Source organism: Trypanosoma cruzi, genomic scaffold (assembly GCF_000209065.1).
Source record: "Trypanosoma cruzi strain CL Brener 1047053515877 genomic scaffold, whole genome shotgun sequence".
Classification (NCBI taxonomy): Eukaryota; Euglenozoa; class Kinetoplastea; order Trypanosomatida; family Trypanosomatidae; genus Trypanosoma; species Trypanosoma cruzi.
In genome coordinates this window covers 41,519-57,617 of record NW_001849340.1, presented here as the reverse complement: position 1 = coordinate 57,617, position 16,099 = coordinate 41,519, and the positions used below count along the sequence as shown (strand labels likewise).

At 50.7% G+C, this 16,099-nt stretch overlaps 7 protein-coding genes across 7 annotated transcripts, besides 33 other annotated features; all 7 read left to right on the top strand.

Moving 5' to 3' along the window:
• Positions 1–11,334: part of a sequence feature (heterozygous, Esmeraldo-like haplotype) that runs on past the window's edge.
• Positions 88–114: a microsatellite.
• Positions 116–147: a microsatellite.
• Positions 229–257: a microsatellite.
• Positions 281–428: a sequence feature (T-rich).
• Positions 610–639: a microsatellite.
• Positions 708–731: a microsatellite.
• Positions 806–2,716, top strand: Tc00.1047053509455.70 (DNA polymerase delta subunit 2, putative; the record flags this gene model as incomplete). The annotated part of the gene is made up of 1 exon (XM_809027.1): positions 806–2,716. The coding sequence occupies one exon, from the start codon at positions 806–808 to the stop codon at positions 2,714–2,716; it is 1,911 nt and encodes a 636-aa protein (XP_814120.1).
• Positions 872–914: a sequence feature (A-rich).
• Positions 950–973: a microsatellite.
• Positions 2,751–2,817: a sequence feature (T-rich).
• Positions 2,935–3,023: a sequence feature (A-rich).
• On the top strand, positions 3,119–4,606 carry Tc00.1047053509455.60 (hypothetical protein, conserved; the record flags this gene model as incomplete). Its single annotated transcript, XM_809026.1, has 1 exon — positions 3,119–4,606. The coding sequence occupies one exon, from the start codon at positions 3,119–3,121 to the stop codon at positions 4,604–4,606; it is 1,488 nt and encodes a 495-aa protein (XP_814119.1).
• Positions 4,114–4,193: a microsatellite.
• Positions 4,852–4,872: a microsatellite.
• Positions 4,901–4,987: a sequence feature (A-rich).
• Positions 5,005–5,850, top strand: Tc00.1047053509455.50 (hypothetical protein, conserved; the record flags this gene model as incomplete). Its single annotated transcript, XM_809025.1, has 1 exon — positions 5,005–5,850. The coding sequence occupies one exon, from the start codon at positions 5,005–5,007 to the stop codon at positions 5,848–5,850; it is 846 nt and encodes a 281-aa protein (XP_814118.1).
• Positions 5,925–5,970: a sequence feature (A-rich).
• Positions 6,074–6,239: a sequence feature (A-rich).
• Positions 6,261–6,295: a microsatellite.
• Tc00.1047053509455.40 (hypothetical protein, conserved) lies at positions 6,399–7,148 on the top strand (the record flags this gene model as incomplete). Its single annotated transcript, XM_809024.1, has 1 exon — positions 6,399–7,148. The coding sequence occupies one exon, from the start codon at positions 6,399–6,401 to the stop codon at positions 7,146–7,148; it is 750 nt and encodes a 249-aa protein (XP_814117.1).
• On the top strand, positions 7,329–8,513 carry Tc00.1047053509455.30 (hypothetical protein, conserved; the record flags this gene model as incomplete). The annotated part of the gene is made up of 1 exon (XM_809023.1): positions 7,329–8,513. One exon carries the CDS (start codon positions 7,329–7,331, stop codon positions 8,511–8,513), a length of 1,185 nt encoding a protein of 394 aa, XP_814116.1.
• Positions 8,626–8,661: a microsatellite.
• Positions 8,792–8,833: a sequence feature (GA-rich).
• Positions 8,978–9,017: a microsatellite.
• On the top strand, positions 9,045–11,597 carry Tc00.1047053509455.20 (hypothetical protein, conserved; the record flags this gene model as incomplete). Its single annotated transcript, XM_809022.1, has 1 exon — positions 9,045–11,597. The coding sequence occupies one exon, from the start codon at positions 9,045–9,047 to the stop codon at positions 11,595–11,597; it is 2,553 nt and encodes an 850-aa protein (XP_814115.1).
• Positions 10,424–10,451: a microsatellite.
• Positions 11,335–11,924: a sequence feature (areas merged during assembly that could not be assigned to a particular haplotype. This can correspond to areas where the two haplotypes were merged or to regions with more than two copies in the genome that were merged during assembly.).
• Positions 11,666–11,685: a microsatellite.
• Positions 11,751–11,775: a microsatellite.
• Positions 11,879–12,000: a microsatellite.
• Positions 11,925–12,004: a sequence feature (heterozygous, non-Esmeraldo-like haplotype).
• Positions 12,005–12,180: a sequence feature (areas merged during assembly that could not be assigned to a particular haplotype. This can correspond to areas where the two haplotypes were merged or to regions with more than two copies in the genome that were merged during assembly.).
• Positions 12,148–12,194: a sequence feature (A-rich).
• Positions 12,181–16,099: a sequence feature (heterozygous, Esmeraldo-like haplotype).
• Positions 12,277–12,313: a microsatellite.
• Positions 12,362–12,393: a microsatellite.
• Positions 12,475–12,494: a microsatellite.
• On the top strand, positions 12,610–16,099 carry Tc00.1047053509455.9 (hypothetical protein, conserved; the record flags this gene model as incomplete). Its single annotated transcript, XM_809035.1, has 1 exon — positions 12,610–16,099. A coding segment is annotated over one exon (3,490 nt), but the record flags the coding sequence as incomplete, so codon positions are not given.
• Positions 13,432–13,484: a microsatellite.

The window sequence follows — 16,099 nt, the reverse complement described above, 5'->3', positions numbered from 1 at the left end:
TAGATCTTCTCCCCTCCCCTCTCCCTAATCCCTCCTATTCGCTTTTTGGGTAGTGACATTTACACCCATTTCGTTAATTGAAGTCAAACACACACACAGACACACACACACACAAATATATATATATATATATATATGTGTACACATGTTTGTGTTATTTACACGGAGGGTAGTTTGCCTCGCACAGATGAAAGAAGCAACATGCCGGTAAAAACAATAACAACAACAAAGAAGAAGAAGAAGAAGAAGTTGAAGAAACGCTGACCCAACGGTAAGAAGGAAAATAAAAACAAAACAACAACAAAATAAAACAAAAAACAAAAAACAAAACAAAAAACAAAAACAAAAACAACAAAAAAGAAGGGATAAAATAAAGTTAAACAAGAACAAGAAAAAGAAAAAGAAAAAAAAAAGAAAAAAAAAGAAAAGGAGAGTGAGGAGAGGCAGAGACGGAATTTAAACCATAAGAAAAGAAGAAAAGTGCCACGCGAGCAAAACCGAGTAATGGTGAAATGGGATGATATTACTAATAGGGACTATTACCCACCACTGCCTTGTTTTTGTTATCCGTGCAGTCACCAGAAGAAAGCAGGAACAGCAGTGGGACTCTTTTTTTTTTTTTTTTCTTCTTTTTCTTTTACCTTCCCCTTTGTTTTGTATGTCTCTTTTCTTCTAATTTGACATGCGTGGGGTTGTAATTTCTTTCAATATATATATATATATATATATATTTCTTTCTCCTGTTTATCAGCTCTACTTTTGTACCACTTCCTTTTTATGACCGGCTTCTCCATCATTCCTTTGCATGCTTCTCCTTTTTCCCCCTCCTATTCTGCAGCCAGTCACTCCTTGCCATGTGTTTTTTTGTTTGTTTCTTTTTTTGTTTCTTTGTTTCTTTTCTTTTCTTTTCTCTTGGGTTTTGCACACAAAGGGACCTTCTTTGCGTACGTATATATATATATATATATACATACAGGCGAAGATTTATTGTGTTATGACGGGAGGGTTGAATAATGAGGGTGGCGAGGTGCCGCGACGACGTGCCGGCATTTCATTGCAGCGTACCCATCAACGGTTCCTCCTCCGTCAACAACAGTTTACGCAGCAGTACGCGGCCATGTATCAATGCAGGGAAAAGGCGCTTCAGCCACGTGCGTTGCGTGCCATCCGCACGAAAATTGATGTTCATCTTTCCACTGGGAGCTCTGCACCGCCATTTGCTCGTGTTTTAGATCTTGTGCCGGGCCAACGTGCGTTGTGTGTGGGGGTGATATACAAGCAGATGCGCCTGCTTCCACGTTTTCTGGACGAGTACCAAAAGGAACTCATCCGTATTGATGCTGGTGAGGATGACGATGAGGAGAGTGGAGCAGCAGATGCACTTTGCGATACAACACCTCCCCTTGCAAGTGAGCGGGTGGCCACAATAAGCGGGGATGGGGAAATTGGAGGAGGAAGACATGCTGAGTGGCAGGGCGGTCGTGGCGAGTCTCGGGAGCAGCACGTCCCACTCTGCCACTCGGCAGACGAGGTCTTCATGGAGGACGGCAGTGGCCGAGTGTTACTGAAGGAAGTTCCTGTGGATTTACTTTGCACGGGGCTTGTGATGGGTGTTGACGGGACACTGCGCGACAGTGGATGCCTTTTTGTTCACAGTTACGCCCTAACCGATTTAAGGGAGATTTATGTCCCGCGACTGCTACCCGGCAAAACCCGAGGTTTACCTTGCTATGTGGGGATTGTCTGCGGCTTGGGATTGGGGAGCCCGCAGATGCAGGAGGCAGAAGTGACACGCAGCCGTACCATGGTGGAACTTCTCGTGGATTATTTGTCCGGCCATGTTGGCGATGACGCCATGATCACACAGGCATCCCGCATTGCTCATTTGGTAATTGCTGGCAACAGTATTGCCCCCACCGATGAACTACGACTGAAGAAAAAGGTGAAATTGGACCCATCCGACCACACACGACTCAGTGACGAGAAACAAGAAGGTGGCGCAATTACATCTGCGATGCTTATGACCGAATTTGACGCCGTCTTGACACGCATAACGGAGACAATTGAGGTCGATGTGATGCCGGGTGATCAGGACGTGACCAACGCGTTTCAGCCGCAGCAGCCGCTTCATCCGCTGCTGCTTCCTGAGGCCGCACGTCGCTCTTCATTGAAGCTTGTAACAAACCCATACGAGTTCCATGCATTTCCCGGTAAAAAACCCACTGCTACTGCTACTGCTACTGCTGAACGAACGGCGACGACGACAACAACAACAACGGCAGAGGGTGGCACGATATTTTTTATTTCTTCTGGTAGCAACTTGAATGACGTTAGCCGTGAGACCCGATATCGTACACGACTGGACGCCATGTCCATGCTGCTTCGCTGCGGCTGCGCCTGTCCGACGGCACCCAACACGTTGTTCAGTTACCCATTCAAGATTTTAGACCCTTTTGTCTTTCCAAGCGCTCCGCACTGTTTTGTCTGCTGCGATCAACCGGAAATGCAGACACGATGGGTGCCACTTGAGGGCTTTAACCCTGCGGGTGACGACAACACAAATGAAGAGGCCCCTGTAGAAGACAGCGCCGGGGTGCGACTTATTTGTGTGCCGCCTTTTTCCCAAACAGGGGCGCTTGTACTTGTGGACGTCAACTCGCCTCGGTTGGACACAGTCGTTGTTAATTTTACCTCCGCATCCCACGAAATGCCGTAACGAGTGGACACGTACGTTCATATTATGCAGAAGCAAACTAACAAAAACAAAATAAATTAAAAAAAACCAACTACAACAAAAAAAAAAAAAACAGCAAAAAAGAGGGGACAATGATTCTTGAAAACAAATCAAATCAAGGGTGAATTTCTTTTGAAATATGCAATGGGGCAGTGTGATGGTTGCCTCATTTAAACACACGGCAGTTGCTGAGGTCCAGATTCTTTTATTTGTATTTATTCACTCTTCTGCCCCCCTTTTTTTTTCCCCACCTTTTTTTTTTTTTTTGTTTCTCCCTTTCCCGTTCTTTGTGTGAACGCAATGTTGTTGCAACCATCTGTAATGATGATTTTTAACGGTGAGAAAAAGTTGTTCGTAGGGCGTTTGTGTGAAATTGTAGCGTGAATGGCCACTGAGGACGACACCACGCCTGGCATCATTGCCCCCGGGCCGGAGCTGCGTGCCAAGATTGAGAAGTCGGCAGCGAGTCTTGCAAAGCGTGACAAGCGAAAGGCGGAGGAGATGATGGCTAAAGTCCTCGCCAGTCAGAAACGAGAGGAGTTTCTTTATTTTGAGATGACGCATGTGTTTTACCCATTTTTCCTGCAGAAGCTTAACGAGTACCGTGCCCACCCCGAGTTGATTCCCACCGACGAGAAGAAGGACCCGTCGCAAGGCAAAACGACAACAACGGCCCCAACCACCAACGGCAACGCCGTTACCACACAAGGTGCCGCATCTACACTCACTACAACAACAACAACCATCAAAGCTGGCGGCATCGTGCGTCGGGAAGGCGGCACGGCAGCACGTCACGATCCGAAACGTGACGAGGCGTTGCGTCAGGCGGAGATTGAGGCGCAGCGGTATTTGGAGGATCCCTTTCCCAACCGTTACTCACTGGACTTACACCATGGCACAATTAACATGCCAGCTTTGACGTTGAGCTACATGACTTGCACCGCGCAGTATGTTGCCAAGCACGGTGAACGGTTTATGAAGGACATCCTTGCAAGATATCGTAATAACGCGGCATTTCGTTTTCTCAACAGTGAAGATGTACGTCATAGTGTCTTTATGAAGCTTGTGGAGTCGTACCGGCTGATTTTGCACCACGATCCAGATGAGGTGGAGGACCGATTAGAGCGGTATCGATCCGCACGGGAAATTCTTGACACGGTGTGCGAGGAGAAGGTGAAGTACGCCAAGGCTGCCATTGCCCGACGTAAGGCTGCATTGCTTACCGATGAGGAGCTTCGAGACAGGCTGGAATGGAATGTTTTCACGGTTGTCCACCAATTTTCTTTGAGTGACTTGGGCCTTGATGGTCCCATGCCACAATCCGCCGTTGCCCATCGAAGTGCTCTTCCAGAGACTAGCCGCGGTGCCGCCGCCGCCGCCACCACCAGCAGCGGCAGCGGCGACGCATTGGGGGAAAAAACAACAACAGCAACAGAATTATCCTCAGCAGCAGCAGCAGAAATGAGCGGGGTGATGGATGCCCCCGAAGCTCCTCCTCGGATGCTGCGTCCTCCTCAAGGATTCATGGTGCCGCCAACGTTCACACCCACTTTTATCAGCAGCCATCTTGTGAGCTCCACGGACCCCACCGCCCCGCTCAACCGCAGCAAAAGGGGGTATGACGAGATGGACGAGAACCACAGGCCACGGCGCCACGCTCCCATGCGACGCGGAACGGATCGCTTTGATGATCAGCGAGGGAGTGAGCATGTGGGTTCGAACGACGTTGAGCGTCGGGGCGGTGGATCAACTGCTGTTACCCGCGACAAGCACGGCTATGAGGGAGCGCAGGCCGACGCTTCTGCAACAGACACCGAGTTTGAGCGAAATGTGCGGCCGAGGCGAGAAAAGGCCGAGGGGAACGAGAGGTGAGGCCACTGAGAGGGGGAAGCATGGACTGGCTGAAGGTGGGCCGGGTCGAGGGTGTGTGCGAATGTGTTTGCATGGGGAAAAGGAGGGAGAAGAAAGGAGAACGTCGCATGGCTCAAAGCATTAAAGAGAGACAAATTGAAGAGGATAAAAAGAAAAAAACAAAAAAGAAACAACAACAACAAGTTAGTGGAAAGGTGGGCTTGATGTTTTTTTCGCTTTATGATCCCCCCGTGAATTTACATACTTGTGTGTGTGTGTGTGTGTGTTTGCTGGAGAGGGCGAGAAAAGGGAGTGTTTCTTCCACTTTGTGTCTTCTTTTGGTTGTTTTTGTCGTTTATATTTTCTTTTTTTTTTTTTTTTACTTGTGAAGGTTTTTTTTTTCAAGAGCCCCTTCCAAGATGGGCAAGTACGCCGTTGTCGTGATTGGCCCGGCGGGGAGCGGCAAAAGTACGCTCTGTACAGTTGTGGCGGAACACTACGCGACCAAGGGCCGTTCCACGCACATCTGTAACTTTGATCCCGCCGCAGAGGACCTGCCGTACGACCCCTCCATTGACATTCGTGAGCTCATTTCTCTGGAGGATGCAATGGAGGGCAAAGGCCTTGGCCCGAACGGTGGGTTGGTGTTCTGCATGGAGTACCTACTGGGTCAGGGCGAGGTGTGGTTGTGTGACCAGCTCGGTGACCACGAAGAGGACTTTATTATTGTTGACATGCCGGGACAATTGGAGGTTCTTTCACACATTCCTGCAGTTCCGGGTTTTGTGCGACTGCTGGAACGTTCTGGCTTCCACGTGGTTGTTCTCTTCCTCCTGGACGCGCTAGCAGCCACAGCCGATGCGGGAAAGTTTGTCTCTGGCTGCACCTTTGCGCTCTCATGCATGGTGTGCTTTGAATGCCCTTTTATGAATGTTCTCACAAAATGTGATCTTCTTCCACCAGCCATCAGGGAGGAGGCGCTGGATCATTTCTGCACCTGTGACTTTGATTACCTTAACACGAAACCTCTGCCTGAGCGCTGGCGCGAAATGGTTCGCACTTTGGCTGCCGTCATCTTTGACTTTAACCTTGTCACGTTTCGCCCAATGGACAACACAGACGTGGCGTACGTGGGCAATCTTTGTTATTTGATTGACGAGGCGTTGCAGGTGGTGGATGATGCCGAAGTGAACGATCGGGACTTACCAGACGCTAGCGAGGCAGGGGAGGCGGTGGAAGACACCATGGATTGGAAACACTACTGAGGAAAGGGGGGGATGCAAAAAACAAACAAACAAAGAAAAAAAAAAAGGGGACGTTTTCAGTGGCTCAGTGAAACTCTTTCCCCTTCTTTTTTTGTGTTTTCCGTTCTTTCCTTTTTCTTTTGCCGGATGTGATTTGTCGCTGCGGGTGATGGCTGCCGTTGTTTCCGTTGATTCTCTCACTGTTGATGCGTATGATTGCGTATGGGACCATTTGAAAAGTTGTTTTCCTTTTCTTCTTTTATCTCCCCCGCTTGCGTCTTCTTATTGGTCTTGTGCTCTCTTTTTTTCTTTTTCATTTTTATTACTTTCTTTTTCCTTTTGTCTGCTGAAACTCTCTGCTAGTCTGTTGTATGCCTCTCCTCTTTCTTTATCTTCTTTTTTTTTTTTTTTGTTGCTGTGCGCCTGCCTGTTGTGTGTGTATGTGCGTGTGTGTGTGTGTGTCTGTTGGTATTGGCGGGAATAGGCACTAAAAGGGAGGTCTTTTTTTTCCCTGTTTTTCTTTCTGTTTACATGTCTGGAGAGGGTGGCATATTCACTGATTGCGTAGGATGTACTCCGCCATGTATCGTCGCTGTGCGGCTCTGATGATGGCGTTGGAGAACAAGATGCCCTCAGAGCTGCAACGGCGATACATTTTTATTGGCCAACTCACTCCCCTGCTTCGATGTTCTTTTAGCAACGAGTTACCGCTCTCTATTCCACAGCTGCGCGAGCGAATGCAACGTCAGAAGAAGGACGGTGCGCCTCGCATGCAAACACTGGACACGGAGGGAAGGTTAGTCCTTACACTTGCCCGCAGCACACGGCCGGAGGAACGGGCAGAGGCACTTGAACGCGGAGAGTCCCTGTGGAAGGAGCTGCAAGAGTCTTCTTCCCCAATTCCCATGACCTCACGGACGGGTGTTCGCATGGCACTTTGTACGTCACTGCGGCGATGCGCCATTGTGTCAAGACGGCGTGAATTGGCTGATATATGGACCGAGCGATTTTCACAGCGGCACAACATCCGTCCGGAGGACTTCACTACTGGGCCCGATCACACATTGGGTGAAGTGCTCGGGTGGCGTGAGGCCCGGCCCCGCGCACGACCAGGCACCGGCATAGACGATGAAGATATCGCAGCCGACGCCGAGGAGGAGGAAGAACGGAGTAGAGAAGAAAGGAGGCAGTCGCAACACGAGCGGGAATTACCTCCAATACAGCAGTTTCGCCGTGATGTCTACATGGATCATCCCATGATGCAGCGGGCCTTCAAGCGGGGTGTGGAAGGTCCAGGGCCAAGATACACCGGCGATTAGCAGCGACCCAACACCCGGACTGGTGTGTGTTTTTTTTTTTATGTGTGCATTTATTTATACATATGTAAATATGTATGCACATTTATTTCTCTGCGTGGGAAATTTGCATGTCTCTTTTTAATTTCTTGCCGTTTTTTTTTACCTCCTATTTTGTGAAGGAAAAGGGGAAGCAAGAAAGCAATGTCTACTGATGGCACAAACATGACCGTGAAAGGACGTTTCAATGAACTTCTTCGCCAGTACGAGGAGGGAATCTTGGGAGGCATGCATTCTGGTGAACAGAGCACAATTGCCCGTTCTCTCATCCCTCAGTTTGAGCTGCTGTGGCGGCAGATGGCGGTGATGGGCGTTGTTTCTTCCAACGAACAGCTGGATGACCTTTCCACAAGCTCGCTGGAGCTCCTGTGGATCCCATACATCATTGCAGACCTTTACCAGCGTATACAAGGGCCAATTCCAACGCTAGAAGCAACGTCATCACCCTCATCGTCAGCGCCGGAGACAAGGAACACGTCAGAGATGACACGGGAGGAGGCTCTCACACTCTCCAAAGGTTGGTATGACATGTTTTTTCAGTGGATGCTGGACTACGAACTTGTGGATGAGCGGACTTTGGAGAAATACCGCAATATGCATCCAGACCAGCGCACACAACGGGTTGAACTTTCCCGTAAGCGGCGCGAGCTTGAAGAGGAAAAGCGACGCTATGAGCAACAGGTGCAATACCTGTTGGCCAAGCGGAAGCGTATGCAGGCACTAGCGGAAGAGGATGGAGATGAATTGGAAGACACCAATGGGGATGAGGAGGATGCGCTTCGGAATCGTGCGCTATCACGTTTGCGGTGGTCCATCTACGAGAGTTGTCAACAGTTGCAGTTGTCATTCAGGGAGTTGGAAATGCTCCAGGCGCTCTCTCTTGAGCAGCGACAGGCCATTGCGATCGATCACCAAAAGACTATTGAGGCGGTGCAACGTGGAGAGAAGTCGCTTGGTCGCCATACTTATACCATTCTTCCCGGTGGTCTCATTACCCCTGGCGGTCCGATCCCCACCACGCAGGTGGGCAGCGTCGCCATGAGTGCGATTGCCAATCAGCAGGCCTTCCGACAGGAGGTCGTGAAGGATCTGATGGTGGAACGGAACCCACCGACGATGACGCTTCAAGAATTTGCAGAGGCGGAGATGGCGGATGTGCAACGGCGGATGGACGCCAGCGCTGCAGCGAAGCGTCAGCAAGAGGAGGAAGATGAACGGCTGGGACCTGACGGCGTGGAGGAGCGACAGCGCCAGCGTGACACGCGGCTGGCTGACTGGAAGGAGGACCATCCGCCCATTGGAAAGACGGCAAAGGGGAACTACACATGAAGCCATGCTAATAAAGTCTTGTTTTTTTTTTTTTTTTCTGGAGAGAAGGTGCTCTTCCTGCATCATTATTGTTCTTTCTTTCTTCTCCAGTGCCAGCAAGCATTGCGACCGATTTTTTTTTTTTTTAGGCTTTTCTTTTCTTTTCTTTCCGCCTTTCTCAGTTTCTCCAGCTTTGTTTTCTTTTTTTTTTTTTTTGGTCCTTTCACTCCTTTCCCACTCTTCAAGCCTGCGTGTCTACCAGACGCATGCTTATTTCCTGCATAGTCGTCAAGAGCTGGTTTTCTCTCTCTCTCTCTCTTTCTTTTTTTCTTCCTTCTTTTTATTGGATGGTGGGCGGCAATAATAAAAATACACCCAACACGTTGACAGCAGCAGAGGAAGAAAAGCAGGAAAGGGGGTTCGTGGGCGGCGGGAGGGTCGGTGGGGGAGGGGGCGCAGGAGCGAGAGACACGGAGTCAAGTCCGCAACAACAATAAGAATAACAATAAAAATAGCAACGACGACGGCTTTTCAGCTGCAGGGGACACAAAAATGAGTTGCCGTTGCACGGTGCAGCGGCTTGCATCACGAACGCCGCGGCGTCCACGGTTGTCATGGCTGGCCCCTGCATTGGCACCGCACCAGCAACTTGACGCTGGCATCGCCGCTCGTCATCAGGCGGACCGAAAAAATCTCAAGAAGTCTAAACGCCCATTCGCCAACTACTTCCGCAACGAATACCGCAGCTCTCCCTCTTACTCTCCTCCGGTTACACGGACGGACGGCAAGATATCATCGTACGACGTTGTGCGACTCATGACCGACGGGCGGTGCACGTGGACCCCGTTTTGGGGACGTGCCACTGGAGGCGTGAGGACACGCCGAAAACGTCAAGATGTGTTGGAGCCACCGGCGCCGCAGTTTGGGGATGATGGCCTCGACCGCACAATTGAGCGCCTCTTAGAAATTCGCTTTCAGTGGGATCTCGGGGATGACATTTTGGCCTCGAGCCTTGTGACACCGAGCCTCCGCGCTATGACGGAACACTGTCTTCCATTTGCGCCCTGCATGGGGTCTTTGCTACCGTCGCAGGAACGAAAACAAGAAGGGTTGCGTGGATGCGTGGAGTTGGACGGTGAGCAAATCCCGCTTTATGTTTTTCGGGGACGTGGGCGGCGGAAGGGGACAGCGGTGCCGAAAGTGAATTTGGGTTTTAATGGAGTGGACACTGTTCCCTCCGTCGTGCTTGATGCCACACGCGGTCCACTCGTGTCATCACCCACGGAGACGTCACTTGGCGTACGTTGGAAGGCAACGAATCGAGAGGCCACAAGTGTCAGTGAGGTGCTACGACTGCTTCAAAGCGTCGGGCGCGTGTCTGTCATTGGGATCCCACAGCGTTCTTTACTGTTGCTCGCCAAAGCACTCGCCACGGCAGAGGTTGAGGACCCGGCGGTCAGCATCTCTCTTGCAATTGCGGCGGCGGAGCACTACCATGATTACAGCCACACAGAGTGCCTTGAGATGCTGCGTTGCCTACGACGTATCGCCTATGTGAGAGGATTGGCACGGTTACCGGAGAGTTCCACATCGGCACTTTCACTCTACCGCGACGTTAAACAATCTCAGATGTTCTTTGCGGAATACATAGGCGATGCTGCACCTTTTTTGGTTGAGAAGGTGTGGTCACGGCTTCCTGAACATGTGCGACGGCTAACAAGACGGAAGCTGTTTCTTGACCTCACCGATCTTCTCTCACTTGCCGTGGAGCTCCACGGATGGAGGATCCCATACAATTTGCCGAATCCCGTTAGCTCCGCCATGTACGCCTCGAAGTACCTCTTTCTACGCTACACGTTGATGCTGGATGAGCCCATGTTGGTGGAGTACGCGAAATGCATGTCTGGGGCAACAAGCTTTGATGCATTGTTATCATCATCATCATCATCATCATCATCAACACTGAAAGATTTGAAGGGAAGTGAATTAGGCGCAGCGGCATCGGAGGTGGTGTTGTCACCATCTTTGCTGGATAAAAGAAAAAAAAACATAGAAGAAGATGAGGAGGAGGATGCATGCACGAAGCCTCTTGTTCTGTGGCTCTGTGTATCCCTTCTCGTCCGTCTCACCGCAGAGGCCCTTGGAGACGTGCTGCGCCACGTGGAGGCCTCTATGAGACAACATGTGCAATTGGCGAGGGAATACGAGATGGCTGCAGGGCAAGGTGAATCCAGAGTGCGACGGTTGAAGGCAGAGACGGACCTTCAACTCTATCTTGACCGCATCGCCCTCTATCGGCCTCGCCAGCGCGTGTATCAATGCATTGGTCGCCGACAACCGAGGAAGATGCGTCTTCGACTGATTCCCCTTGAGGCCTTCCCTGAGATCTTCCGTCATACTCGACTGCCGTTTGAAGCAGAGACGCGGCAGGCGCATATTTCCATCGCTAGGCAGCGTGCCGCTGCGCAGGTTGACTCGCCCCTTGTTGCCGTTTTGGCTCGTTCTGCACTGGCTGAGAAGCACATTCAGCGAGCCTGCGGTGCTTTGGATTGGGCGGCGATGATTTTGACGCAATGCACTTGCATCGTCAGGCGATTCGCCACTCCAGTCAAGTGGGCGCAGCAAGTAGATGCATCTGCTCAGCCACCCACACCACCACCATTATCACCTCCCGTATCTCATTCTGAGGCTGTGGACAGTCGCTTCGTATTGTGCGAGGCACATGTACGTTCGCGTGTGCAACGCGACATGGACTGCCTCTTTACCCATATTCCTTGGCAGGGCTTAGAGGAGCAGCTGCAAACATTTTCAGAAGAGGAGCGACAAGCCCCCACGGCGGCAAAACAGATGGTGACGGAAGAGGTGGCTGGAATGCCGGATGCATACTTTTTGGATGATCTTTTAAACCTCTCGAAAGGGGATGGCACGGACTGCGGTACCGCCACTGGGGAGCCTGGGGTGTCTAAGGGTCAGGCAACGGCTTCCACGAGCGCGGAACGGGAAGTTCAAATGATGCTGGGGCGTTTGCAGGAGAGCGTTGAGAGATTTCAAGTTGCTGTTGCAGACTTGATTGACGCTCAAGAGGAGTACTTTTTGATGTCGTAGCGAGCCATGGGGTCTGGGATTATGTGAAGGGATGGAAAAGGAGACGAAAACAAAGAACACACACACACAAAAAAAAAAAAAAAAAAAAGGACGTGAAGGAGGAGGTGGGGTATTTTGCTTCTGTTTGCCTGTTGGCCTCATTTTTCGCTTGCGGATGATGATGATGATGATGATGATGCTGTTGTTGCATTGCTGCGGTAGCGGAAGAGGCTTCTTACCTTTTTTTTTTTTTTTTTTGTTAAGCGTTCCTCATGTTTTTCATTGTTTACGGCTTTCTTTTCATACATCTGCATATATATATATATATATATGTATGTATATGTATGTATATGTATGTATATGTATGTATATGTATGTATATGTATGTATATGTATGTATATGTATGTGTGTGTGTTTTTGTGTTTATTATTGTTGTCCGTTTTTCCGCGACGACTGGCCGGCTGTCTTTGTGAGAGGGTTGCTGCATCTGCGTCCTTTCCTTGTGTGTGTGAGTGTGTGCGGGTTGCTTGAGCCCCTCACCGTTTCCTCTCACCACCATAGATCATTACCTTTTTTCTTTCTGTAGCTTTTTTTTCTTTTTTTTTTTTTCTCTCTCTGTGTGTGTGTGACGGCTCCGCCTGTACGGCGGGGAGGAAAAAGAGGAGAAGCCGTGCACTGTGCCGCCCAACACACCCACTCTTTTTTTTTTTTTTTTTTCTTTTCTTCTTTTTTGTTTGTCTGCAATGACCTCCATTTGTGGTCCGCGTCTATTTGGAATCTACTGTTTCTTTTTTTTTTTTTTTTTTTCCTTTCTTTGTGCATTCCTCTTTATTTTTGCGCGCATGTCTTTGCCGGATGCCCGGGGAGCTGCTGGAGTGAGTTTGCACAACCCAAGCGAAAAAAAAAAAAAAAAAAAAGGAAGCGAGGGACGAAAAAAAGGGAAGGGCAGTTGGTGATTGTTAGGAAAGGGATTCCACACGCGTCTCACGTGCCTGTCAATTGCAACGGCAGCGGTCAAGCAGTGAGGCAAAAATGGATGCCGCTGATCGCCTGAAGGAGTCGTTGCTGGACGCTGCGTGGGTGGGGCAGGCTTTGGAGCTTTTTGCGGATGAACTTCGTGATCTTGAGCTTCTAGAGGAGGAAGAGGAGAAGAGATTTCAGACGGAGCTGCAGCGGATGCGTGAGGTGTCGGCCGAGAGTACATTGGCCCCTTCCGCGAGCGCGGAGCCGAAGGTGATGAATAACGAAAGGAAGGATACAGCGCGGCCCAGAAAGTACGGTTCTTCCCAACCCAAGCGGGGTGCGGCGGAGCGGACGGCTGGGACGGCTGGAGGGACTGCAAAAAGCATCAGCGGCTTTTCCCAATTAATCAAGGAGAAGGAGGCTGCCATGAAATTGGCAAGAGAGCGGGAATTTTGGTATCGCAGCTTACATGACATGAAACAGCAGATGCAACATGCGCGCGAGGAGGCGGACCGACGGCGGGCTTTCGCACGCCGACAACTACGTTTTTTTACTGCCCGAAGTATTGACGAGTACATGATGGAGGAAATCTTGCAGGGGGTACCGGGGATGGCTTCTAGAGGGAAATCAACTTTGGCGGATGCTAACAGTGATGAATTTCACAGCAAAGACGCGGTCTCTGAAGAGGGATCTGTGACTGTTGTTTCCACTGGAACTCCTACAACGGATGCGCCAGTCCTGCTGGCACGTTCTGGATGCCCAGATACCCTTGACACCGAGTGTGAGTTCACCATCGACGCCGTTGGCTTCGCGAGAGATCTTAATGCCTCACTGGAGAAGGAGTACGGCTTCCGTCCCGTCTTGTCCACGGCCGAGGATAAGGCAGATAATACCACCACCACCACTGCTGCCACCACCACTACGACTGCCACAACCACCGCCACTATGACAATCTGTCAACTGAAGAGCAAACTCCTCACACACGCACCCGGGGATTTGATGAGTGTTGGGGACTCATGGAGTCTCACGCTACCGCCCGTAGTGTCGACCCACGAGGGAGCAGCTGTGCCTCGTTCTCGTTCTCGTTCTGTACATACCACACATGAGAGAAAAGTTAGCGTGCCACTTCCCGCCATTATTCATCAAGGTGATGGCGGAGTTGCGGACTCTGACGCTCTCTCGCGTTTTTCTTCTCCTCCCCCGACTGCAAATACGACTGCGGATGGCGTCGCCATTGCGGCAACGCCAAGAACAGGCACAATAATCCCGAAAGGCATGAGAGAGGCGGGAAGTGTACCAAAGGTGACTACAGGCTACCAATCGCATCATTTACTCTTTAAAACCAAAGCGAGATCCGGTCGTTTTGCCTATATTGAGTGCTCTGCGGAAAACAATCGCGTGAAGTTACGGACGACGGTGGGTGCGGAGGTAAGCACAACTGTCCGGTTCATCAATCGCGAACCCAATCTTCTTCGCCTGCGGATTCCTCCCTCCAAACATGCATGGATTACATACTCGATGGTGAAATCCTCCGTGGACCGACGGGTTTCTCCGGCATCACGTTCAACTTTTTCTTCCGTTAAACCGCCGCCGCCGCCGTCGTCATCGTCGTCCTCCTGCTTGGCCTCTGCTGCAATGACTCGCATAGCACTGAGCGAACCTCTTGGATGTGGTGGCTTTGTTGACGTACGTATCACATTTAAGCCACAAAGCGCAACTGAGCCTTTAGTGAGGGAGGTGCTGCGGCTCGGGCACTGCCGGGAACTGAATTCTCGCAGTGGTGAGGGGAAAAAATGGCATTTTTTTGAGGTTAATGTGACTTGCGAAACGGTTTTGCCACAGTTCTCTCTTATTCCCATCAATTACCAAGGGGAGACGGGGTCGGTGTATTCTGCTGCAGTTCCTTCAACTGGGAAAAGGTCTCACTGCCCCAAAATGTCTGAACAAGCTGTGACCACAGTTGAGTTTCCATACACGTATGTTATGGACACGTGCTCAAGGCAATTTTATCTTGAAAACACCGGTTCGGTTGCCATGGTCACGCTGAACAGCACCTCTCCATGCTTCAAGATTGACCCGTCGACTGAGAAAGCTATACTTTTGTCTGGCGGGGACCGCGTTGAGATCAATGTCTGTTTTGTCCCCATAAAAGAGATGCGCTACGATGCCGAAGAGCTGATTGTAACTGTGCGAGAATTAGAGGAAGGGCCCGTCATTTCTGAGCAGCGTTTCAAGCTTTGCGGAGAGGGTGTCCTGCCTCGCGTTGATCTTGTGCGTGTTGGGACTTTGGAGCTAAGTGCGCCAGAGCAGGATGCTAGTGTGCCGCAGTACATGGTTCCTGGCACAGCGCCTGGTGTTGAAACGAAAGTATTGGTGGTAGTACACAACAGTGGTCCCATCGGGGTGCCGTACTTTTGGAGGACGGACAGCATTGGTGGTGGGAGTTCATTGGGAGGAGTTCAGTTGAGTGTGACACCTGCCACCGGCGTATTGCCTCCAGAGAATGAAAGCGTTTTTCTCGTCTGCTTGAGGCCTGCTACGGCCCAGCCCTTGGCTGCTGTGCTGAATCTTTTTTTAGAGGGTCTTCCCATGCCGTCTGCTGCAGAAGAAGCGGCGGTGTCGGATCTGTATGTCCGTGGCAGGCCTATTCCTGCCGTGCTTGCTGCCGAGGAGGTCCAAACGATGTCAGATCCCTACAGCGTGTTTCAGCGATGGACGCGAGAGCAGCCAAAAGATTGTTCTGGTGTTTTTGCCACGGGGTTTTACCTCTTTGCCGATCCCGTCACGCCATCCCTAGTGATGATCCCGGATCACCTGGAGGAGGGAGTGGAGTGTCTTGTGAGCTGCAGGAATTTACGGCGCATTACCATGAAGAACAACTCTCCGCGGCCGCTACATTTCTGCCTGGACCCGAATCCCGATGAATGTCCTCCCGAGGTAGTGCTCTCGAAACGCGACCGTGAATTTGTGGACGTCGGATTTGAACCTCGAAAAGGGTGCGTGCCGCCATACGCCAGTGTCACGGTTTTGTTCCAGTTTACATTGAGAGAAGTGGGCCAACATATGTTTGTTTTTGACTGCTACATTCCAGAACTGATGGAGCAGCTCACAACCACGTCGACTGCAAGTGTTACGGAGGGTACAACGGCACCGCCACCAACACAAACAGGAATGATAAAAACGCCACCGACGACGGAATTTTACTGCACGCATCAACTGTACCTTAGCGTGACTGGCGTTGGCCCCTCCGTAAGTGTGAGCACGGGTTGCTTGGACTTTGGCCTTATTGAATTAGGAGCTGAGGCTGAGGCATCCTTTACGGTGTCGAATGACAACCCGATTGCTATTGTGTTTGAGCTCCAGGATCCAATCATGCAGGAGAAGGGCCGCTTTGTATTTCTTCCCCCTTCTGCCCGTCTTGGTGCGGGGGAGTCGGTGGAGGTGACGGTTTACCGCCAGGCGGTGGAGTTGGACGACTCGCAGGCTTTTTTTGAATTAATGGTGCGAGGCGGCGATACGCTGGCGATTGAAACACATGCAACCATTCAGGTTCCTTCGC